The sequence below is a fragment of the Carassius auratus genome, chromosome 5 (genome assembly GCF_003368295.1).
Source record: "Carassius auratus strain Wakin chromosome 5, ASM336829v1, whole genome shotgun sequence".
NCBI classification, from domain to species: Eukaryota; Metazoa; Chordata; class Actinopteri; order Cypriniformes; family Cyprinidae; genus Carassius; species Carassius auratus.
In genome coordinates, this window is record NC_039247.1 from 3,916,828 (window position 1) to 3,942,757 (window position 25,930).

General features: G+C 35.3%; 1 protein-coding gene across 4 annotated transcripts; it reads left to right on the top strand.

The window, feature by feature from the left end:
• Positions 1–906: 906 nt before the first annotated feature.
• On the top strand, positions 907–25,738 carry slc39a14 (solute carrier family 39 member 14). 4 transcript variants are annotated; one of them, XM_026244776.1, is made up of 9 exons: positions 907–1,159; positions 8,350–8,644; positions 9,822–9,993; positions 14,773–14,942; positions 18,650–18,772; positions 19,299–19,490; positions 20,822–21,041; positions 21,140–21,324; positions 23,280–25,738. In XM_026244776.1, the coding sequence occupies exons 2-9, from the start codon at positions 8,375–8,377 to the stop codon at positions 23,430–23,432; spliced, it is 1,485 nt and encodes a 494-aa protein (XP_026100561.1). In that variant the 5' UTR covers positions 907–1,159; positions 8,350–8,374; the 3' UTR covers positions 23,433–25,738. The 4 variants fall into 4 exon arrangements, with proteins under 4 accessions (XP_026100561.1, XP_026100552.1, XP_026100543.1 ...); XM_026244767.1 differs by lacking the exon at positions 907–1,159 and adding an exon at positions 1,498–1,675; XM_026244758.1 differs by lacking the exons at positions 907–1,159; positions 14,773–14,942 and adding exons at positions 3,220–3,367; positions 17,073–17,242.
• The last annotated feature ends 192 nt before the right edge of the window (positions 25,739–25,930 follow it).

The window sequence follows — 25,930 nt, forward strand, 5'->3', positions numbered from 1 at the left end:
TCCGCTTGAGTTCACAGTAGACTTGACAGTGTCCTGCTTCCTGACCTGCAGCACAGATGAAATCAAACACATGGCTGAACACCATTCATACATTCCGAGTCCAGCAGGAGTGCAGAACACGACAATGTATAAAGGGCTCCATTACCTTCTATGTTACATTATGGCCCCGTAGAAACAGTTTTTGTAAAAAATAGGCTAACGATTGCGTCATAACCACTCGGCTCTCTGTCGCATTACCGTCAGACAGGAGGAGAAGCTCGCAGGCAGTTAACTTAATATGGCGTACTGGAGTTACATTTTAAAATAATTTACAAAATAATCTGAATACTTACTCCTGCTCACTCACGCCAAAGAACTCCCCGCTCAAGCTCGCCGTCTCTGCAAGATTAACGATGGCAGTTTGCACGCACAGCTACTAGAGGATTTACATCTGTCAGACAGGTTGCTGACCTCTTCAAGCTTCATTTGAGTCTGCACGTCAGAAACGGAAGTGCTAAAAAATGGGCTTCAATTGTCTCAGTTGAGTTCCAATGGGGTTGCTGTGTCCATTTCTTTTACGGTCTATGTCACACAGGCAGTTTGGTTGACCTGTTTACACGTTCAAAACGTGCGTTTTGTCTGACTCAAAACGCAAGCCTTGGACGCCAGTTTCTTTTATGATAAACGCACGTCAAAAACGCGCGTTTTTGGTGACTCCAAAGCGCACGCTAAGATCGCGCGTTTTTACTGGAAATCACGCGTCAAGGACGCGCGTTTTGCTGTAAAATCCCACGCTTTTGAAGTGTCAATTTGCAAACTTCAGGCGTTTGTGACTACTTTAGCTTGCCATAGTCTGCAAGCTCTAACCTGTTAACATGGGGGCCGAATTAAAAACCGACACGCCAGCTGAGACGCTTATTAGGTTGTCTGGCTGCGTGGCGTCTCTGCTGCGTGTCAGGAGCGTGGCGGCTGCCTCGCGTTTAATCGTGCCTGACGCGGCGCGGCGCGCGCTGCTGCTCTAGGTGATAGAGGGAGACCGCCGACAATATCAACTTTTTAAATCCACTGCGTCAGAGACAGGATCGGAGACGAAAATAAAGGACTACACTTTGACTAGTAAATTATTAAAGACCAGCAGCATGATGAACTGAAAACGAGAGATTCGCCACGTGCACCAACTGTGAGCATTTTTTTTTCAATTGTTTTAAATAATCTACCTTCTAACTACATCTAACTCCCTTAATGGTAAGAGCGCTGAACTGCTCACGTAGACTAGATTCAAAGTATTAAAATATAATCCAAACTCTCTTGACCTTTGTATGGTGGTACTAGCGCAACCCAAAAGCCCTTTTTATGGATATTAAATAGGTTGTTCCGAAATTACACCAATGGGAGATGCTTACTAATGAATATTTAATCAGCTTACATTCTCGCCCTCCAATGGCGAAGGTTTTGGCTGCTGAATATTAAGTAGAATTCGTGATTCCGCGGGGCGGCGCTCAATAATGACGCCATCTCCCCCCGCACTGTGTTTTAGTTCCACGCTGCTGTCTTGTGAATGGGTCAAGACTGAAAAAACAGAAAGCTATCCGGTCTTTCGGTTTTAAACGGTTTACCCCTATGTTCCTCCGTTCATTCTGGACCTGTCAGATAACGAACCTGTCACGCGACGATAGATCAAGAGCTCTCAAATTTGGTGAGCGGCATCTATTTAAATTGTCTTGGCTAGTCGGCTAACCATTAACCACGTCAGTGAGGTTTGATGCTTTTACTGAGACTCATCAGATCCTTGCAAGGTTAAATCGTGTTACAGGCAACACATCAGTTGCGTGATTACGGGTAGCAGGGAATGTGTGCGTGTTCGAAGCTGTGACCAGACAGATGATTATAGATGGCCTGTTGTTAGCAGGGATGATTTAATGTTTATTATGACCCGCAGCTGTATGAGTACACAGACATGCATCAGTACCGCTACTCTTAAGATTTCAGGTCCTACGCTGCAGTTTGCTGACCAACCGCGATCTATAAGCCGAAGTCAATCCCACTTGTTTTGTTACTCCTGTTGTAAAACGATCATTATTATATAAGACCAGGCTGTCATACATTGTTGTGAACTTAATTTGTTGTCTTAAATACGGTATAGTAACGACGATGATGATAATAACGATAATGTAATTGTAACTTTCATTCTGTACATTAACTGTTAACATGTCAAGCGTTATAAAGTGTAATGGTATCATGTAGTTTTTTTAGGTGCTGCTGTTAAAACGGATAGATATAGAGGTGGAAGAAGGCCATATAAAGTAGAAATAAAGCGGTTTATTTTTTTGCAAATAAGAATTTGATGAACATTTATTGTAATGCTTAATATTCACAAAAATATGAAAACTGAAAATTTGATCTTAAATTGATGAAATAAATTGCAACTTTTCACAAATGTGAAATGTAACTTGTTGACCAGTAAACTCACCAGACTGATACATCTAGGTCCATAGATATTCATATATCAATATTTATTTATCTCCAAATAATTTTGAAGTATGACTAAAGCTTTGCTATGAAGTATAGCATTAATGATGATGATAATAACAATAAAGATGCATCAGAGGGCACAGAAAATGCAATTATAAAAATTAATTAGGAAATGTTTGTACAGAATATACTGATTTTTTTTTTTTTTTTACTTTACAGTGAATATAAATGTTTCTCCTTACATTTTTCGTCATCTAGAAATTGCTTTTTTTGAGAATCTTTAAAAGGATATTTGCAAAGTTCAACAATATGGACAACTGGAATTATGGAAATCTATTGCTCAAAAATGTATCAGAACCATGATAATAATAATATGATCATATAATAACCTTTTGTGACTAATAGCTCTTTATTTATATTGACATGTAAGAGGGAATGTGTACTTTTGTCTGTTTTCTGGTATAAAAATAAAGATAACCATGATTATAGTAATCACCCTGTTGATTACTCCTCTGATGCATCTTCAGTGACCAAAACATTCTCACAAAATCCCTGAAGGTTTGTCAGGTTTGACGTAGGGTGTGGAAGGCAGCAAAATTACTTATTATCCATTTTTCCAGCTTAGTGGTTAGGCAAGGGTTTAATTAATGCTGGCTGTTGATGCCTGTTTGTTGGTGGTAATTATTTCCGAGGTGGTCCCTTGAGCTGAAGGGAAGTGATCTCTGGCATTACATCATTTTCTTTAATGACAGGTCTGATGATTTAATTTGCAGTGACTCTGTTAACCTCATTGTCTCCTGTATAAAGAGGCTTTGATCACTGAGGACTTGGGCATTTGAAACGTCCTGGGCTGCATGTGTCAATTGCACCAGCTGTTTAATGCTGAAAGAGAACTTCTTTGACGTATGAGCAGCAGGTAAACCTGATTTTTAACATTGTTTATGCATTCAAAAAATGTGAATATGTGAGTTAGCGCCCATTCCAAAAATGTTCATATTTGCTTTGAATGATGCCAGAGTCTTGTCAGCATGCAAAAGGATTGTAAGTCTTGTCAGCAACAGTATTCAAGTTGTCTGCAGTCAGCAAATCTACTTTAACAGTCATAGCTCTCAAATTCCTTATGACCTTCAAGAGGGTTTGTTCAGTAGTACAAGTAGTAACTTGCTTTTCTGCATCACAACACATTTTGATTGCACTCTGTGTCTTAAGCTGTTTGAATTTTAACTCAATAAGTCACATGATTTGAGGTATTATTTATGTCCATATCATGTATGCACTGAAGTGTTGGTTTTCTAACCTTAAAAATGTAGTTCATCCAATTGAATTCTGTAATCATGTATTCCCCCTTACGTCATTCCAAACCTGTGTGACTTTCTGTGGAACCCGGATAAGATATTTTGAAAAAGTTTTTTTTTTTTGTACAGTGAAAGTCAGTGGTGCCCAATATTGTCAGTATCTTATTCTGTGATAAATGTTTTGTTTGTGGTTGAAATATGAGGATATATTTTATATACTACACTTTTACTAGAAATTAGTGTTGCTTGCGCAGCCAAACAACAGTGTCAAAAAAAAAAAAAGGTGTCACTGTAAAGCAGCCAGCAGGCATGTGTGTGATTTGTAGCAGCTATTCTAATCCAAGCCTGAATTCTGCTGCTTAAACTGCTTTTCTCATATTTGGCTGGATCGGGTTGTTTTGGAGCAAAGAGTATTATTGCACATCTTCCATAAAGGCAAAGTACACACTTCCTCTGCTGAACTTTGAAAGGCTTTCTAGTGCTTTCTTTAGAGATCATAGCCTCTTTCCGTCTATTGTTTTCCTGTATTCTTATAGTGTCTGCTTTACAACAGGTGTCTAGTTGTCTACCTCTTCCTTGTGGTAGTCATGCTATAAAAGCTGCCATGTCAGCAGAGTGCAATGCCTGTCAAGTGGAAAGATTTGCTCTCTTTTCCACTAGTGTTCAGGTTAGCCTGCATTCCTAATCTAGACACTTTCAGATATAGTGTGTGTTTAAAAAGCCTCTGTTAAGGGTGCTCCGATCCAGATATTTTGAGCCGATCACCGATCCCTACCAATACTGATCTTTTTGATGCCTTCTTTCTTTCATGTAGAAATCTTAATAGTGCTGCTCCAATCAGCTGATTTTCTTATTTGAAAATTAGGGCATTTTCCCTCTTTAGGTAACTCTTACCTTTTTTTTTTTTAATGAAATGATCCCACCTAAATGTTTGATCATACAGTGCATTTTTGTTTTTACAATGGGACACTTGCTGCACAATAGTTTACACACAGCACACGCCTGATTTTGTGATCTGTATGTGAGGTGGCCTTATACGTGTGCTCTTTGAGTGTGAATGGCCCAACCTTTTAACTTGTAGAAACTCACTCTTTGGTCACTAGTTTTTGCCTCACCATGACTAGCCTGAGTGTTTTCTAAAAGTCATATCAGTGTTTTTACAGGCTTCTTGTAGGTTCTTTCAAGTATTAAATTTTTTTAAAATCAATTTTAGTCAAATTTAAGGTTTTAAGAAGTCTTACATATCTTCAATGGTATAACAAAAGTGCTAATTATCATTTTAGGAGGTCTTAAATATGGGAAAGTAAACCAGGAATCACAATATAACCTAATGTGATGATTAAATCATCAACACATTTTATTATTAATCACAACCTTTTTATACAAAAGAAGGCTGATTTAACAAAATAAGCATGGCACCTTAAACTCATTATTATCTTATTGGAAAAATACAACATCAGTCATCTTCTAATTCATATGTATTGATATTAGTATATAAACCAATTAACAATACGTATATTGATTGCAAAATATTCGGAGATGCATGATTTATTTTGATATTGTTTGTTCTGTATGGTCATATTTTATATGTGCATGTGTTAAAAGTGTCTTAAATTTGTTTTTAAAAACTGATACCCTGTTTTATACTAAAATTGTTGAACATAGTTTCTTATAAATTATTAATATTTAACATTTTTGCATGTACATTTTTTGTTGAACTTTATTTTAGCACAAAACTTTTGAAAGTTATTTCTTAAAGACCTCAGTGCTACTTCTTACTTAATGATCATAAACTTGCAGTATATTGATTTAAGATGCTTATTATTGCTGGTTTGAGCACAGGATGGATCTCAAAGCTTGGCTTTGTATGCGACAGGTTTAATAATGGCGCTGAGATTTCATTGTAGAACCATTGTTTCTCTCATAGCTCTGAGTGACCTCTGAGCTGTGATCAATCCATAAATTCATCAAGTCTCATTCAGTGATTACTTATCCTTCTTGATGCAAATGCAGTGGCTATAGACAATCTCCCTTTAGACTGAATACTAGACATTCTTCTGACTTATCTTGTCTCCTGAAATAGCAGCAGTCCACAAGGATCTCTTCAGACTGGGTCATTATAACCCTCTGCCATTATTAGATGCAATGCTGCTGATGGAAATCATATCAGTGTACTGTGACAGTGTTGAGATGTGATTGCCTATTCCAGTATAGGCTAAATGCTGTTTTTAGCTGGGCTAAGGATTTAGCTTTTTAAAAGCCAAGAAAACATGAATGTATGGAAGGCTATTTCCGCCATATAATTATTACAATAAAAAGCTAATTACGGGATTTTATCTCACAATTTGGACTGACTTGTAATTGCATGTTCAGACTATTTTTCTGCAATGTGAGAAAAAATTCGAAATTGTAACGTAAAAAAAAAAGTCTCTGCGACTGTGCAAGGTTGTTCTACTGTGTAAATATTTATTATTATTATACATGGCCTATTTGACAGCAGTTGAACTGTCAGCTAATCAGACTTGTGTGCTGTTCTAAAAGCTCACCTTGCCATTCGGTGGCCCTCATATATTAATAATAAGAGGATCATATTTCCTCTGTCTCTTCAAACCACACACATAAGCGTAGTCCGCATACCACAGTCGACATCAGCATGGTGCGGTTAACCTCTCCTTCACACACCCTGCTGTTTTTGACACTTTTACACCCACACTGTCATTTACACCCTGACCGTGAGTCAGAATTATCAGCGTATAATGCTGGAGAATAAATATTGTACTTCTCCCTGATGTTTAGCATGAAATCAGATTAAAAAGGAATAATTCACTTTCTCGTATCTACATGATGGCAATCGGTATTGACAAATGAACAGGTTTTACTTCTTTTTCTCAAGCAAACTTTCGAGTGATCCTTCGAAGATACGGTCTCACATTCATTCAAAGATCTGGCCAGTTAAGGTTAAGCGAGGTGGCTGATTTTTGAGTTCTGGTTCTTGAAGGTCCTTTGTGAAAGGTTAATGGCACTTCATTAGTATATTCAGTCTCTTTAACCTACTGTAAACGAGTCGTGTGTCAGACTATAAAGTGAATACAAAGGCATGATTGTGAAATGTTATTCAAATTTATTTTTATTTATGGGTCTTAATCTTTTAACACTAATATATAAATTATCAAAGAAATCTGACTTGAAATGATCCATATATTTGATACTTTGTGTTTCTTTTGGCTGTAGTTTACTGGACATCTATTATTAACATCATGAAACAAAACACAATCCATCCAAAAGAATTTCCAAATAAGAAATGGCATCCGCTGAGAGCTGCTGTTATTTGTGATTTTCTGTAAATATTCTCACTAAATTTAATATTAATTTAAAGCAGGTGAGAATATTTAAATGATATGGACAGAAACGCACAAAAAAATATTTGATTTGCTTTTTTGGACCTGCATTCTTAATTTTTTTCATGATTCATCACAATGAATATTCTGCTGTACACTTCTGCATATTTATTGTTATTGAACTTGCCTTTTTGCATTTCACCATGAGGGTTAATGTGTTACACTTGATATACGATACATCATCAAAGATTCTGTCATTGGATTTTTAAAATAACTGTCCCCATTCTAGGTTGCTTTTGTGGTGGTTACTTTGCTTGAAATCTGCTGTTGTGTAAATCTCCAAGATAGTCATTAGTATTAGGCACTCAGCGATGGTAATGTTCCTTGCCGCTTCACGTTCTTGGTAATGACTAGTTTGTGTTTGCTCTGTCCCACTGCGTCAGTGGCCTTTGAGACCTGTTCCGAAGGGCCTCCCACTTGGGGCCAATTATCCCGTGTTTGTGACTCAAATGTTAGGACTAGGAGTTCATTCATTTAAAATGGAACTTTGCTTCTCATGGTTAAAAAAATCATGGCCTTTCATCCATCAGGACCTTTGCGGACACAGTCTCCGTGTCTTTCCAAGAGTGCTTGAATAATTTGTCTCTGTTGAAGAAAACCTGTTCTGTTTGCCTCTCAACAGCTCCTTTACTCAGGGCTTGACAGTGCGAGCATTTTACTCACATTTGCGACTAAAAATAGATGTGCGAACTGGAAAATGTATTTAGGAGCACGAGTGTGAATAAAATTTATTAAACATTCTAACTTATACGGTAACTTATAACAAATATATGAATTTATTTATGGAAAAACAGTGATACAGCCTCATATGATTATTGAACTTTAAAAAGTTCATTTAATTTAAATGGCACAGATGAGAAGGCGGACGGAGTATTAATATTCGCTTTAGTCTTTTTTGTTTATTTTTTTATTTTGATCTAACCTAAAACATGGACTACCTATATATCGACTGATTCGTTATTATTGTTCCGTAACACTTGACAATAGTTAACTACATTAGTTAACATGAATTAACAATGACTACATTTGTTAATCTTAGTTCATTATTTGCAACTTTTAATGATGCGTTATAAAATAAAAAATTGTGTCTGCTAATTAGATAATATCTTTCTAGTCATAGTGTATGGTTATGTATGTGGTGGGATAAAGAAGTCAATTTTCATTAATTTACCTCGTTTTCTTACCTCATGTCTTTCTGAATATAGTGCTCGACGTGTTGCTGGTAGAGTCATGACCCTGAGACAAGCCAATGGCTGCAAACAGCTGACCTTGACCATTGGCCTGACCCTGACTCTAGGCCTGCTGCAATGGCCAGTAGCAGATGTTAGTGGTCAGAATGGACCGTCTGCTACGCAAGTCCTTCAGGAGCTGCTGACACGCTATGGCGACAACACCAGCATCTCTGTCCCTCAGCTGCGAGCGCTCCTCATGCGCTTAAATGGAGACCAGATTGGAGACCATGTTGCGCAGACACAACCCACCAAAACCAACGCATCTAAGGTGAGTCAAGGAGCTTAGAGGAGAGGAAAGTTCCTCTGTACTTGATCTGAAAGTCATGTTTTCCTGCTTCGGTTCACATTCTTTGGTTTGTAAGAGATGTTTAAAATATTTTTAAAAGATTGGAGTTGGTAAGATTAAAAAAAATGTTTTTCAGCAAAGTGTCTTGTGCGCTACAAGGATGTTTATTTGCTAAAACTACAATAGTGCAATAGTATTGTAATATATTACAAATTAAAATGACTGTTTTCTATTGTAAAATGTATTTCTTATGCACGGTCTTCAATGTTATGTGGTCCTTCAGATATCATTATAATATGCTGATTTGATGCTCAAGTATTTTTTTTTTTTTTTGCAATGTGCTTTACTGTCACTTTTGATTAGTTTAATGCATCTGTGCTGAATAAAAGTTAATTAATAAAACACTTTTTGAAAGGTAGCTTACATGTGTGTGGCCATGTAGTGTTAAAATTCTTGGTTTTAGAATATTAACTGCCAGAGTGTTGCGGAAGTGCAAAGCCACAAATATTTGTCTTTGGTTTAGCATTTGTGTACTCATGTCATTAAGTGTTTTATCAGGCGTTATCGCTTATGCCACCTCGCAATTTGTAAGAAAGCTTAGAGTAACATGTTGTAATTTATCAGACTAAGTGTGTAACATTTACAAGGACCACAAGATATCTGCATGTCTTTATTCAAAATAAACAAAATATATGTTTATGACATAATAACATGCTTGCTGGGTTTGTTTTTAACTTCTTTTTGGCAGCTGAACAATTGTGACCTAAATTGACCTAAGATTAAGTTCTAGCTTTTTCAGTGAATTAAACATTTTCTGAATCCTTTTCAAAAAATATTTTACAATTTAATGTTAAGACATTAATTTCTGTTTTTATTTCATGATTCTAATTAAAAAATTTAAAGCGCATTAATTTCCGCTTCAGATGTTGATTTTTGTAAACACCGCTTAAGAAGTATATGACCCCCCGAGAGTTTACATAAAATGTTTTCAGCATTTTGAACCCTAATCCTCAGTACGACCTTGGAATATTGCATTGTTAGGCCTCAAAGTCAAATCTGTGGTTTCGATCGAGCACAAACCCTGCTCTCACCATGCTGTAATTCAAGCTTCTTCTCTGTGATCAGTAATTGAAACCTCTGTCCTGCCCTCTGTTCTCAGTGCTTGGCTGCAGACACTTTGGCAGTGTATGGGATGAGCGAACAGTCTCGTATAGATGGACGTGGCCTGCATGAAATCTGCCCTTCTATTATACAGCAGCTGGACTCTCAAGCGTGCAAGACCCAACAGGACCAAGAGTCTGAGAGCAACCCCAGACCCACTTATGCTGAGGGTAAGACTGACTGTCCATTAAAAGTCCGTGCATAATATTAAGGATGATGCTTAATTTTTATTGTCAGTCACAGTGATATTGTCATTATATGCTACATGGCCAAAATTATATTTACCCCTTATTTGGCTAATTTAGCTATAATTATTATAGTGACAAAAGGGTAAGGTCAGTCACACAGCTGTGCAAATTTCTTAAACAAACATTTGAAGTAGATGTATGTATGTTTATGCACAATTGCCCCATGCAAAAAGACTCTTCAAACCCAAACCTCATTGAACAATCAAACCATGGTCTTAAAAATTCAACCATCAAATATGGGTGTGATGTTCAGGTGGCCACGTATTTTGGCCCTGTGCCAAGGGCAATATTTTGCTTCTATCTGCTTTCTAATGAGATTTTGCACACTGTGAAATATCATGACACTTATTAACAGTTCTTGGAATATTCTCTCCAAACTCTCATGCGCTGCACGTCCCCAGGTAATGCCATTTGTTAAACTTTATCAGTATAAAGTGCAACGTCTTGGCATGTTTATAGCAGACTGGTTTAGTTCATATCTATTGTACACTGTAGACAATCTTTGACTTTGTCAGCAATTTAGGCTCGTAGGAAAAATACACTGAATCAGCAGAACTTAAAGAGGTTCAGACGAGTGCAGGTGTTCTCTTGTGTTGAGCCTTGATCTCCAGTTAAAGTGTGATAAGAGTAGTCAACTCTGAGCACTGAGAAGTGTAGAAAGGTCACTGAAATGGAAAACAAAACAGTTTAAGCAAGTGGCATTTATTTATTTTTTAGAATGATGGCACAAGCACACAAAATAATAGCTGTATACTACCAAAAGTTTGGGGTTGTTAACAATTTTTTTTTTTAAATGTGAATGCAGTCACTTACTAAGGCTGCATTTATTTAATCAAAAATATATCATATATAATACAGATAAGTTTTCTGTTTTAATGTTTTCAAATGTAATTAATGCCTAAGCTGAATTTTCAGCAGCCATTACTGTAATCTTCAGTGACATGATTCTTCAGAAATCATTCTAATATGCTGATTTGATGCTTAAGAAACATTTTCTCTTCTTATCAATGTTGAAAACAGTTATGCTGCTTAATATTTTAGTGGAAACCATTAAACATCTTATTCAGGATTTTTTTTGATGAATAGAAAGAACAGCATTTATTTAAAATGGAAATCTTTTTGTAACATCATAAGTACTTTTGACTTTTGACAATAAAGATATTAAAAACTGACCCCAAACTTTTGAAAAAAAAGAAAATGCAAAAAAGAAAAATATTGAAATAACCTTTTAAATAGTCAACCTTATTGGATCATGCTCACAGCTAATGTTATGAAATATTGCTGTAGTTACTTTTCTAGGACTATAATCATGTTTGAAGATATCCCTGGGTATGATCTTTTAATGCAGTGGAAATTCACTGAAGTCGATGTCACTGTATAGGCATAGATCGAACCCAGGCAAATATGTGCTTAACACTTTAGACAATTTGAAAGAATCTTTCATATCAGAATAAGACTTGACTTCTAAGATCTTGACTTTTAAAACTGCTAAGCATGTATATTTCAGATCCCAGCATCTGGATTCAATCACAGTACTCCGGTCAGACAGGAGATTTGAAGGGATGCTGTGTGCTTTCCAAGCCGAACTGAAATATCCCTTGTGTAGGCGACAGATATAAAAAGGCGATGCAGGGAGAGTTCAGAGAATTTTATGGGCGTGTGTGAAGTCTGCTGGGACATTTCAGGAGAGAAAGTCATGGACTTGGAGAACAGGAAATGATTTCACATGCACTTTATAATTTGAGATTTGTTATTTATACAGTGGGATAGGCGATACCACATATTTTGTTTTCGATGCAATACCGATACTTTTATTGGCCAGTATCATCGATATCGATACGATACTTTCTAAACTGAATTTTTAGATTATGAAATGTATTTAATTCTTATGAGTAAAATGGGTAATAATACCTACTTTAACTTTATATTTGAAATGCATTTTAACATTTTATATACCTTTATTGCAACTTATAAGGTTATATTTTTGTTTACACATGGTTAAAATGTGTGTACTGTAGTGGTAACCAAGGAAATCTACAAATGCTATAGTTAAACTGTTCACTTTACCATGGTTCATTGTCATAAGGGACTGCCAGTAATAGGCTGTTGCGTGTTGCGAATAACCTTTTTATTCGGAGAGTGTATGATTTATATTAACAATAAAGAATAGAACATGAGCAATATGAACTTTTAACATTTAAATAAATGTACTGCACAATAGGTTTATTGTGCACAATATTGTGCACAATAGGTTTATTGTGAAATAACATATAGCCTATATTTATTTCTGCATGTTCTGGGCTGCCTTTTTCAAAAACATAAATGCTTTCTTATTATAGGCTACGCTTGGCAAACGCAGCTCTATTTAAATGCACTGTCAGAAGTGAGTGAATGCTCTCTGTACTTGATTTATTCTGCCTTGCAACATTTGTGTGTGTTCAGATGAGCAGGAAAATCCCTTCCACACAATTATTTGCTAACATAGGTTATTTGTCCAATTGAAGGCATATTGTAGGCATTGTTTTTTGTTTAATAAACAAAAATCTCTGGTAAATATATATATTTTATTTGAGTATCGATACTTTCGATACTTGCATCAGTATCGATATATCGATACTTCAGGATCGATTCGCCCATCCCTAATACAAACATTGCAGTACAAGTGTGTTTTCGCCATAACTTAAAACAAACCGTCTATAACAGATTTATATATTTTTTTTGAATCAGCCTGCGACTCTTTGAGCCAGAAAACATGGTGCACAGATGTTAAACATGTCAAGTCACAGTGATATTTCCTGTCGCTTTGCATCATGCTGTTCTTTATCTGCTAAACAAGGCACTTCTGGGTTTTGGCATTTCTTGCACATCCTAGCAGCGGGAGAGGAAATGACAGGAGAAGTGCCACCGGAATCCAAGAGATAAGGAGAGAAAAGGGGAATTTTGGCTTTTAGAGACGGAGTCTTAGAGCATCCTGTTCTCAGTGCAGTCTTTCCCTTTCAGCTCTTAACAAAAAGCACTGTACTGACACCATGGTACAGTGATGGTTATATGAATGTGATCACCAAAAAAGATGAGGGAACCGGATTTAGGACAGGTAGCTGGCCAGATCCAAACCAGCATTATTTGCATGAGCACCACAACTCAGTTTGTCTGTAGCATGCTCCACAAATGTTCTGTCTCATCAACGGTGGGATCCTTTCAGGTGTTAAAGTATTTGTTGTACTATGCTTTCTACTACAACACTTTAAATTGCTTATAAATTAAAAGGTAGAATACTTTGAAATTGATTTTGCACAATCATAGAATGTTTTTACAATCAATAACTTAACAGGCCAGCTCACTCCAAAAATAAAGTCTGTTGTTTACTCGCACTCATGTAGGTCCAAATCTGTATGACTTACTTTCTTCTGTTGAACAAACATAACACATTTGGAATATTATATTAATTTATATTATATTGCTGTAATACACCTGCTCTGTGAAATAAATGGCAATATTTCAATGTAAATATATTAGTTTTTTTTTACAGTAGTAAATTTACTATGCTTTTATTTTTGATAAGCTTTTGTTATTTTTTATTATTCGTTTAATTTTTCTGGAAAACTGCAGGGAAACTTAAATTTTGTGAATGTGAAAATGAAGGATAACGGCCGCTCGCGCAGCCCTTTGCAGTTTAATGAGCGCACTAAGCCCTAATTTGATTTTAGTCCGAATGAAAGATGCTTTGCCAAAGCAATGCCGCAAAAAACCTCATCAGTTTATAATAAAACTGTGGAGGCCACCCCAGTCATTCTTCAGACGACAGCAAGGTGAGTAAATAATGACAGAATTTATATTTTTGAGTGAACTATTCCTTTAAATTACTTTGAAAGCCACTTCACTGAGTGGATTATCATTAATAAGCTGACAATATACAAGGTAATTTAAATGCTTAAACAGTGTATTTTATCGGGTCACAGTAAAGGGTAAAAGCCCAGTTCTCTAATCTATTAATTCCATTACAAAATCTCATGGTTTTCTTGAGATTTGGGTTTTTCTAATGAGCTTTTTTTATGATTTATCAAGGTGTATTTGTATGTTGCTTACAGTACACCCTGTCCCAAAGGAGCTTTAGAGCAATAAAAAAAGATAAATAAATAAAAAGTAGTGTGTTGTAACCATCTCGGTGAGAAAAAGTTCCTAACACGTTGGAGTAAGTAAATGAGGAAGTGTGTTATCATTGTGTTGTTGTACATGTACAAGCACACTCATGTCAAATATTTGTATTAATGTTGGTTATGAGTCCTATGAGGTTATGAGAAAAGAAATATATTTCCTAAATGCATCTGTGTTTTGACGAATGATTCTCTTTCTCTGTAGGAAAAGTGCTGACGGCTGTTCTCAGCTGTAAACAAATGCAACTCTTTTGGAGAAAGCCAGTTTATATATGATCTGTACACACACACACACTCACACCTGCCACGGTTCACTCCCAAATAATGACATTCTCTTTCAAACTGCATGCGTGTCCATTCAGCAGTGTGTTTATGACAGATATCTTGTGCTTCCAGGGATTCCAGTCCGACTGGGATAAATGGTAACAAAGCAGTGCTGCCGGCCTGAAGTCTACATTATAATCCATGCACGCAAATGTTGTGGGATGTGTCTGCTGGGGTGTAATGTTATGTAATTAAAGGTTGTGTGTGTGTGTGTGTCCTGCAGTGTGGGGTTACTCATTTTTGAGTGTGACTCTGATAAGTGCGTTCGCTTTGACTGGTGTGTTTGTGGCGCCCCTGATGAGGACGCGCTTCATGCGCAGAGTACTCATCTATTTCATCGCTCTGTCCATCGGAACCTTGTTGTCCACCGCCATCCTGCAGCTCCTGCCTGAGGTTCAGTATCCATCCACCCATTTCCACCCAAACACACTGAATCAACCGCGGATCAAGATTAATCTCAAAGGGGTGTCTGGAATTACCGCCTTTTTCCTTCTCTCCTCCTTTTACACACCGTTTTCTCCCTTTTAACACAACAAAACACCCGTAACCACAGAAAAGATCTCCTCTTCCTGATGCTCTTTCTCTGTTTTAGCTTTAATTTCTTTCATGATCTTACTGTTAGTACACATAAAAGCCATTAAAAACTTTTGTTTTGTGATCAATGTCTCACTAGCCCCCCATCTGTTTAAAAAAAAAAAAAAAAAAAAAAAGCCTTTATTAGAGCCATTATTTTCATTTATTTTAGAGATATTTATATTTTTTATTTTATATAAATATTTTATTTATATTTATTTGATATGAATTCATTTTATAGACCTTAAAAATTTGTAAATTATGATTAAATCTTTAGCCGGATCTATAAAAACAGATTAAAAAATAAATTAGTTAAAAATAGGTCCAGATTAAAGCATTTTCTATGTTTGTTTTGTTTGATTTTGTTTTAAATCTTTAAGCTGTTTGCAACTTAGATTGCATAACCACACATAAAACTTTTTCCTCAATTGCATAACCACGCATAAAAAAAATTCCTCAAAAACACAGTAGTGTACATATATGCTGCTCATTATTATTATATCCCAGTTTAGATTCCAGAGGGTTATTAAAGGACCATTGAATATGCCCAGGTGGAATTAGACATTTACTCTTAAGGAACTTGTATATTATTATCAGGAGCATAGCAGCCCTGAATGTATATTGGGTATAGAAAAGAATCAACTCCCTTTAAAAATTTTTTAAATAAATTGCTTTGCAGCCTGAAATGAAGATGGACAGAGTTTTTGTTTTATCCAGCTGTATTTACTCAGTGCAACTTATAACATACAAGTGAAAGATATTCACTTCATATCAGGCTGCAAAGCAACAAAATGTGATTATTTTAAAAGGGGGTGATTCTTTTCTAAATCCACTGTACCTCGAAAGCTGTAGGAGAAGTTGGGAATTTTGGTTTTGGATTGTTAAGTCAACGTAATGTTTGATGTTTGATCCAACTCTTTTTTTTTTTTTCTTTTTTTTTTGTGAGATGATCATTACCTGCTGCCTCAGCTTGCCTCCGCTACTTTTCAAATTGTTCTTCTATCCCTGAATACTGCTAACACTACAGTTATTCACTGGCTCTTTGGGTATGGAAATCCCGTCCTCATTAGAAGAGCCAATCGTGTGTTGGATGTTCTTTGTTGGGTTGTTGGTGCTGTCATAGCTCAAGCAGAGCTACAAGTACACCTTTTGTTTGCTGGGTGTTGATGGTTCACTGGCTGGTCAACATGAATACGGGTGTTTTCAGTTCCTCTGTTGCCTCGGGTGTTTAAGGAGGTATAGGAGGAGCATGTTCAGCTATCCTGTCAGGTTTGAATGATTATCAGTGACCTCGTGTCTCAAGGCATCATTTGGTCAACAGGAAGCCGCCTCCCCCTACTTCCTCTGTGAATGAAACAATGGATTTTAAAATGTGCACATTTACATTAACACATGTATACCTTACACTACCATTCAAAAGTTTGAAATCAGTCATTTGTTTTTGAATTAAAATTAAGTTTTATTCAGCAAGGATGCATTAAATGGTGACATTTAATGCATTTATAATGTTACAAAAGATTTGTTTAAATAGTTCTTTTGAACTTTCTTTTCATCAAAGAATCCTGAAAAATAGAAAAAGCTGAAAATTTTTAATGGTAGTGTAATAGCATGACTGAAATTTTTTATTTATTGCCATTAATTTAAAAAATTTACATCAAATCGGTGCAATTTATGAATGAGATTTAATATTGTATTAAAATATTTTCCTCATGTAAAAAATTCTTATCGTGGTTGCATGAATTGATTTGGTCATTCAGTGGCCCACAGAATTTAATTTTTCACCTCAGCGAGTAAATCTCACATTTGAGATTATGAATAACAATCTTTCACCAAGTATTAATTATTTAGCTGATTAATTAATATATTCTTCTTTTTTCCCCTTTCTTTTTTCCACTTCTCTCTCTCCCTCTCTCCCTCTCTCTCTGTCTGTCTTGGGGGTTTTTTGGCCAGTGTGGGGGTATGGTTTCCTGTGTGTGACAGTGATATCTCTGTGTTCACTGTTCGGGGCGAGTGTGGTTCCCTTCATGAGGAAAACCTTTTACAAGCGGTTGCTGCTGTACTTCATAGCCCTGGCCATTGGTACTCTGTACTCCAACGCCCTCTTTCAACTAATCCCAGAGGTAGAGTGGACACGTGGGGGAAACGGGTTTATAGACGTGTGCCACACAGCCAGACTGAAGACCGTTCTAAATCCACTCTCTCTAGAGTTCTAGATTTTGGCATTTAAAGGAGTTGTTCACTCAAAAGGAAACATTTTTAAATTACTTGCCCACATGTCGTTCCAGACTTTATATACAGAAAAAAATTTAATATTTTATGCAAAAAATTGTCAAGCTCAAAAAGGTATTAAAATAGACTAGTTTAAGTTCTCAAAATCAGATACTTTACAGTGCATAATATTTTTGTTTCCTGAAGATGATCAATAGAATTTGGTCGGGGTGACTTTGAATAATTTTTTTGCATGCAAAACAGCAGATTGGACATTCTGCAAAAAAAAAAAAAAAAAAAAAAAAAAAAATATATATATATATATATATATATACATATATATATATATGTATATATATATATATATATATATATGTATATGTGTGTGTATATATATATATGTATGTATATATGTATGTATATATGTGTGTGTGTATAATATTGTTGTTATACATTTTTTAGATAATATTTTTTTAAAGTAGATAATAAGTATGTTTTGGAACAACGTGAGGGCCAGTAACTGATGGCTCAATTTTCATTTTTAGGTGAACATTTCCTTTAAACACACATTTTAGTCTTTCTGGCCTCAGTGGTTCTCCCCAGCTGGAAGGCTAGAAAATAGTAAAAAAAAAAAAAAATCAATAAACTTTTATTGATCCATGGAACCGTTGTTGTTGTTGGAGTTTTCATCGGACTAATTATAATCACAGTAATGACCATTTAATGTATATTTTTTGAGGCAAGATGGCATGGAACTGGAGCGCAACATTTAAGTTTTAAGTTTATCTGACTGTGAAATATTCAAATTAATAAATAAATGAATGGCCCAATTTATGGGGAATATATTTTTTTTTTTTTTTATAAAAAAAAAATACATTTGGATGTGAAAAGCCTAGCAAAATATAGGTGGGGGGAAGCCCTGAGGCATTAGTAAACTACACGAAGACCCCATCTAAAATAAATCCTATACTCACTCTTCTTGACAGCTTGTAACTAAATATGAAATAAATGTGAAGAATACTGTTTAAAAAAAAAAAGCCTTCTGATTGTTTCTGGTGTCTAGGAGAGTGATTAGGGGTTTGTATTTAGATCGTATCTATACCAAATCTATTATGTGCTCGTTCATTGATTATTTTATTGACCCCAAACTTTTAAATTGTAATGTTTTTCAGCATTCTGTACATAGTTTTATGTTGATAAAAACACAATAGCTTATGTGATTTGAGGTTAATAACAAATGCTATATTATTTTACATTAGTTTGAATAAAAATTGTATTTAAAAAAATTGTACTTAAAACATGCTTTTTTCTGTATATAGGCCTTTGGATTTGACCCCATGGAAGATTATTATGTGTCCAAGTCTGCGGTCGTGTTTGGAGGATTCTACCTGTTCTTCTTTACAGAGAAAGTCCTGAAGATGATCTTGAAGCCAAAGGACAAGGTGAGCTTGGACTAATGATCCGTTCGGGGTAAACCATGAAACGGTTGTTTTATCAAACAGCTTTATCTGACATTGTCATTGTGACATGGGTTCCCAGTGACATCAAAACAAGGTGCAACAAGGATTTTATTTGTAGAACTTTTTAAAGTTCAAACTCGTGAAGTTTTGCTTTGGAATGTGTGAACAGTATGCACAGTGTGTGCATGTCTGGTTGTCTCTCCTCAGGGGATTCACTATTCCTTTATAGCATTCTTTGAAAGACGGTTTGAAAAAGATGTCATAAAAAAAAGTCATAAAATCATAAAAATACATTCACTGTTTTGTTGTAGTCTGTATTGGTTTGGCCAGTGCCAGCAAATCATTTTACATGAATCTGAAGATTTATGCTTGAACTTTTTTTGGCTTTTGAGATTGTAATGTGTTCTAATGCAGCACCCTCTAGTGGAGAAATGTCTTTGTAAGATTATTTACTTCCTCTAATTTGTTCTGCTTCCATTTCTTATTATCTAATTGTCTCTTGTGTTAGGGGGGGCATGGCCACGGCCACAGTCACTTTCCTGCAGAGCACTATGCCAACTCTAATGGAGACCTGGAGGATGGCGTGATGGAGAAACTGCAGAATGGAGAGGCTGGAGAAGCATCTTTACCCAGAGTGGAAGGTGATGTCAGAGAGCTTAGAGAAGATGACAAAATGATCAGCACTGGGCAGACAGTACAGGTGAGGAATAAAAGAAACGACTCATTTCTATTAGCTCAAAAATATTTTCCAGTTCACAAAATTATTTAATGTTTGAGAAGAAATGTGGTAATCTGCCGTTTCACTTAATTGGGCTTTAGTGACTATACGCCTCACCCACAATTATATCCCTTAAAAACCCTATTCAGTTCTGGCATGTTAATGTCATGCCATTATTACTGTAATTATGAGTTTCCAGCTTCTAAAAGCTTTCCAGATCTTTGTCGAATTTATAATTATAGTTTGGAAACTCTCAATTTATGAATGCTGAGGGTTTTTTTTCATTCATCTGTGAATAATGACTGATGACGTCATGTAAACGAAACCAAAACATAATGAATGTGCTTCAAGAGCATATAGATGTGAACAATAATATAGTCATTTTGCTGTCATCAGAGCCAGTCATGTTGTGAGAGTTGCCATAGAAACACATTTTTTCTGAGTCGGAGGACGGGAATAGCATCTCAGAGTTGTCTTCTTGTAATTGCCATAATTTCAGCACAATGTAAATGGGACATGATTCATCAGTGCGCTAGGTGTTTTAAGGTAAAAGATAACTGTTTTTATAACTTTAATCATTACAATGCAGCAACATCTATATCGAAAACATCTTTTTCTTATCTGAGCTACATGAACCCTGAAGAAGCTAAAAGAATGTTATAAATAAATGAATTATAAATGTATAAATAAAGAAATGTATAGAACCTTTTGCGCTGCTAACTCAATGCTCTACCACTGAGCCACAGGAACACATGTTTCATGATTCAGTCAAATTCTAATGGATACAATTAAGTACCAGACTAATTTATATCATTCTCTCTATATTACGTCACTCAAAAATCTGATTTAAAGATGCAGACATCAAATGCATTGCCAGTATTTTTCCATCTTATTTTGGGTGCTGTTCATCTAAGGTTACAAATAGACAATTTAACATGTACTTGCTGAATAAAAGTATTGATATTTAACCAAAAAACAAAAAAACAATGTTTATATTGTGTCAAAAGACTTTATTCATCAAAGACTTCTGAAAGTACCACAGGTTTTAAACAAATATGAAGTAGCACAATTGTTTCCAACACAGATAATAAATGGGCATATTAGGATGATTTCTGAAGGATCATGTGACCACTATAGACTGGAGTAATGATAAATTACATTTTACAGTGTATTCACATAGAAAACTGCTATTTTTGGTCAAATAAATGAGCATTGGTGAGCATAAGAGAAGAATCAAAAACTCCAAAACTTCTGAATGGAAATGGATATTTACTGTGAACTTCATTTTTCCTGTGTTTTTGTCCCTGTCGCAGGACTCTCAGAGTTCAGGTGGTGCTGGAACGGGTGGATGTTATTGGCTTAAGGGCAGGGCATACTCTGACATCGGTACTCTGGCATGGATGATCACTTTGAGTGACGGTCTGCACAATTTCATTGATGGTTTGGCTATCGGAGCCTCCTTCACTGCTTCTGTGTTTCAGGGCATCAGTACATCAGTGGCAATTCTTTGTGAAGAGTTTCCACATGAGTTGGGTGGGTATTACAGACTCTGTTATATGACCAATCAAAAATGGCCATAAACATGCTGAGTCTGTAATAATGTAAATGCTCTGCTGCATCTGTGTGTCCAGGTGATTTTGTAATCCTGCTAAATGCTGGAATGAGCATCCAGCAGGCACTCTTCTTTAACTTCCTGTCAGCGTGCTGCTGTTATCTGGGCATGGGCTTCGGAATCCTGGCTGGGAACAATTTCTCTCCTAACTGGATCTTTGCTCTAGCCGGAGGCATGTTCCTCTACATTGCATTGGCTGATATGGTGAGAATGTGATGCTGTTCGTTTGCTGGCTTTAAATGACCTCATTTTTGGAGGGCTTTGGGATTGGGTTGGATTACGTTCATTTTTGTTGATTCCTGAGGGTGAGTTTCTATGATCAGTGAAGTGCAAAAGAAGTTATTAGCAGTGCTATTGCAGGGTTTCTGCAAGCTTTAAAAAAAGGTCTTGAAAAGTCTTAATTTACACTTCAGAAATTTAAGGCAGGGGTGTCCAAACTCAGTCCAGGAGGGCCGGTGTCCTGCAGAGTTTAGCTTCAACCCTAATTAAACACACATGAACCAGCTAATTAAGGTCTTACTAGGCATACTAGAAACTTCCAGGCAGGTGTGTTGAGGACTGCAGGAACACTGCAGGACTCCGGCCCTCCAAGACCGAGTTTGAAGCAGAATGTCTTAAATTTAAAGTCATAGCATTAAATGGTGCTTGCACTTTTTTTTTTTAGGCTTTTTTTCTGAGAAATTAAACTAATTAAATGAGTTTATTCTTAAAACACACAAAAACAATCTGTCAATGTAGTGTGAAAATGACTTTTCTTTTGGAATTAATTAGACTTTTCTAAGCCGATTGCCAGATATTAAGTCGCTGGGGTATATTTTTTGCAATAGCCAAAAAAAAGTTTTTCTTTTATGCCAAAAATCATCAGAATATTAAATAAATATCATGTTCCATGAAGATATTTTGTAAATTTCCTACCCTAAATCTATAAAAACGTAATTTTGGATTAGTAATGTGCATTGCTGAGAATTCATTTGGACAACTTCAAAGGAGATTTTCTCAGTATTTCGATTTTTTTGCACCCTCAGATTCCAGATTTTCATATTTTTGTATCTCAGTACATCAATAGAAAGCTTACAGCATTTATCCAGCATTCAGATGATGAATGAATCTCAAGTAAAAAAAAAAAAAAATAGACATTTAAGTTTTGTGGTCCAGGGTCACATTTTTACAGACTTCTTATCTTATGTAACTTATCTTCTCAAGTAAATGCATCTTGCTTTAAGAGTCTTAAGATATTTGCACTGGAAAACAATACAAAAATTCATAATTCAAATTCCTTCAAATTCTAATGTTTGGGAGCAAATTTGTTATGCTAGTCTTATGCAATTGCTGTGTAAAATGATTTGAACAGTAGAATTAAAAATAAATTGTATTTTTAAACTTGAAAGTTGTGATAATTTAACTGATTGTGTGACATTAACCTTCAGAGAACATATTGATATATTCCCATCAACTTATTCTTATTCTATACATTTTCTTCTTTACTAGGTCCCAAGGTCTTTAAAATGTCTAAAATGTACCTTCATTAAACATGAGGAAATCCTGTATAATATGCTAAAATTAAGAAAAAAAATAATTTCTTTTTTTTTTTGGTGTGAGCTAAAATAATTTAATATGAAACTAAACTTAAAAACTGGAAAAATAATAATAAAAAAAAAGTTTGGCCCTCATGTTTGTATGTGAAAATACATTCTACCTGGAGATGGCGCTGTAGCAAGTATGACTTTTCTTAATAAATACAATCATTAGTTACTAAAACTATTAAACCTGAAGCCAATATATAACTATTAAATGGAATTGTTAAATAAAACATAGATGTATAAACAAATGTGGATTTGTTTTAAAAGAAATTATAAATTCTATTTAGCAGGGATGCATACAATTTATCATATGAGCAGCAAATCATCATATCAGAATGATTTCTGAAGGATCATGTGACAGAAAAAGTTAAGACTGCTGAAAATTCTGCATTAAAATAATAATAAAAAAAAATTAACGAATATGTAAATAAATGCCGAATTGGTGAGAATTAGAAACTTGATAGCAGTCTAACTTGATAACTATGAAAACCGAGAATGTAGTTATCCCAAAAACTGATGCTGTTGATTTGATCATTTCTCTTATAATTCATGTGTCTTCTTATTGGTTTGTTCCTGCAGTTTCCGGAGATGAATGAGGTGAGTCGTGAAGAAGAGGAGGCCGGAGGAAGTGGATCTCTGCTAACTTTCGCCATCCAGAACGCAGGGCTGCTCACAGGGTTTGGCATCATGCTTGTACTCACCATCTACTCTGGACAGATACAGCTTGGATAACTGAGGACCTAAATACAAACTCAGACACTGAAGGACTTTCTCAGCACCTGGACTAAAACCTGAGACCTACTGGGACCTCCAGACTTTAATATGAGCTAGCAGTGCTGGCTTGTTTTAAAACGTTTGCCCAGCTGGACTAGGTAATGTCATAAATTGAAGTATTTTGGGCATAGTTTTGGCTCAGAGTAAACCCTGGACTGTTTAAATGAGGCTAGAAATGACTGACCCGCGAACTTTGCTTTAAATTCATCCAAAACCTGGGACCTGTTGATGCATGTGGTACCATTCAATCTAGTTAAGGACTTCTCTTGGTCCTTAGCCTCAAAGCTTTAGGACACTGATGTCCCTATATCGTGTGGATTCTCATTCCCCAACATCTGGGCATTTTTGTATTGATTTCTAAGGTTCTCACGGTTTAATTATTATTGTGTTTTTCAACCAAATGTCTCTTTCCCTCAGAGAAAGGCCTTTCTCCTAATCCTGACCAAGAGATTTAGAGTATTGTCCTGTAACTGATGTGTAACGGGATGAAACTTTCGTTATTTAATTTTTCCCCTTAATGTCATTCCGTTATGGCAAGCAAAAACTATAGATGCTTGAAACACAAAGGCACTAATTCTTGTTTTTGAAGGTTTTTATTTGACCTCTTTAACAAACAAAAAAAGCAGAGACCAAGGTTCTTCTAGAAAAATTTCCTCTTTCTTTTATCTTTTCATTTACATGACCAGAATAAGTGGTGCATAGTTTCACAAACACCCTCCTATCATTTGTACTTTCTAGAACTTTGCGTATTAATTGACAGAGTAAAATGAACACATCGACCTCAATTAATTTAATTATTATGATAATTACTCTTACAAAACTCCATGAAACACCTATTTTCTACATGCTTTTGTTTGATCTGAATGCAGTACTCTTCATTATTTAAGAAATAATTAGGAAATGCAGACAAAATGTGTGCATAAAGGTGGTGTTGTAATGTTTCTATAATAATATGATCATTCCTCTACATACAGCACTGCAGCACAATACTTTGAGCGCTTTGCTAATTTAGCATCTAGACTGACAGAAGTCATATTGATTTAAAGCTGGAGTGTGTAATATCTAAGGCACTAGTTTAGTCATATGTTATTACAAAATTGAGTTTTGAAAAGTTTTTTTCAAATTCAGTGTTTAAACTTTTAGGGGGAAAAAATCAATAAACAAATGACTTGCTTGTAAAATTGATGTTTGCATATTAAGATGGGATAGGAGATTTTTTTCCAACATTGAAAAAATGACACTTCAGCATTAAAGATGGCTTAAGTTTTAGAAGTGAAATTTAGAAGTCAATTCCTAATTCTAAAATCTGCTAGTAGTAATATTCTTATACATATGATCTGTAATACAGATGTAGAATTTATATGCAGCACAATATAATTTCAGTGTTTAGAACAAGCTATGAGATTATTCAGAAACTGATCTTACACTTTTGATTAAACAGTATATCCCTTGGTTTCACTTTTGTCTTCCACATAAAATGTATTTTCCATTATGCTTCCATTGCTTAATATTCATGCTATATTCGTATCTGCTGTTGCACTACTAGTTTAAAGGTGTAATACACAGTACATCAGTTGAACCTGATACCCTAGTATGCTATTGAGCGAATAGTTAATAGATCATTCTGTTCATCTTCTGAAAGGTCATTTTAGCTCTCTGTGAATAAGAACATAAGTTATTGTGCGTATGGTCAACAACAGATCTGAGTAACTTACTATCGGCGTTATTTTTTTTATTTTTATTTTTTAAATGCTCCTTTGTTTGTTAAGTGTATTCAGCTTTGTGTGCAGCCATTGTTTCAGCTGGCGTCTTATTGCTATGCATCAACATGTTCTCTGAAGTGAGTTTATGCCTTAAAGAGAGGAGGTAGTCTCAACGCCATGCATCATTCAGTGGTAAAAATGTTCAAGTTTTTTTTTTACCTCATTTTAAATTCAGTTGATTTATGTATTTTGTCATTAGTAATTGTATTTAAATGATAAGGTGTTTTATTTTGTTGTTGTGTGAGAGTTTGTGAGCACTCTTTTTGTTGTTGTTTGTTTGTTTGTGGCATTTGAGAGCAAGTGTACTTGTTATAATGAAGGCATTTTTTAATTACTGTAAACATCTCAAGTGTTGTGAGTCATGATACCTGTGCAACATGTGAAATCTGATTGCTGGTAATTTTTTATTTTATTATTGTTAAGCCATGAGCTTTTAGTTCAACTTTTGTGCAATGGAAAAAAGAAAAGAAAAACATAATACAATCTGATCCAAATTTGAAACTTTTCATTCATTTAATGTGGTCTTGGTTTCTCGGTTTTTAAATGATAACGGTGACACTAATTATTTAAGATCATTATTTTACTTTATGGCTTTGCAAATAATTTATAGTTATATATATATATATATATATATATATATATATATATATATATATATATATATATATATATATATATATATATATATATATT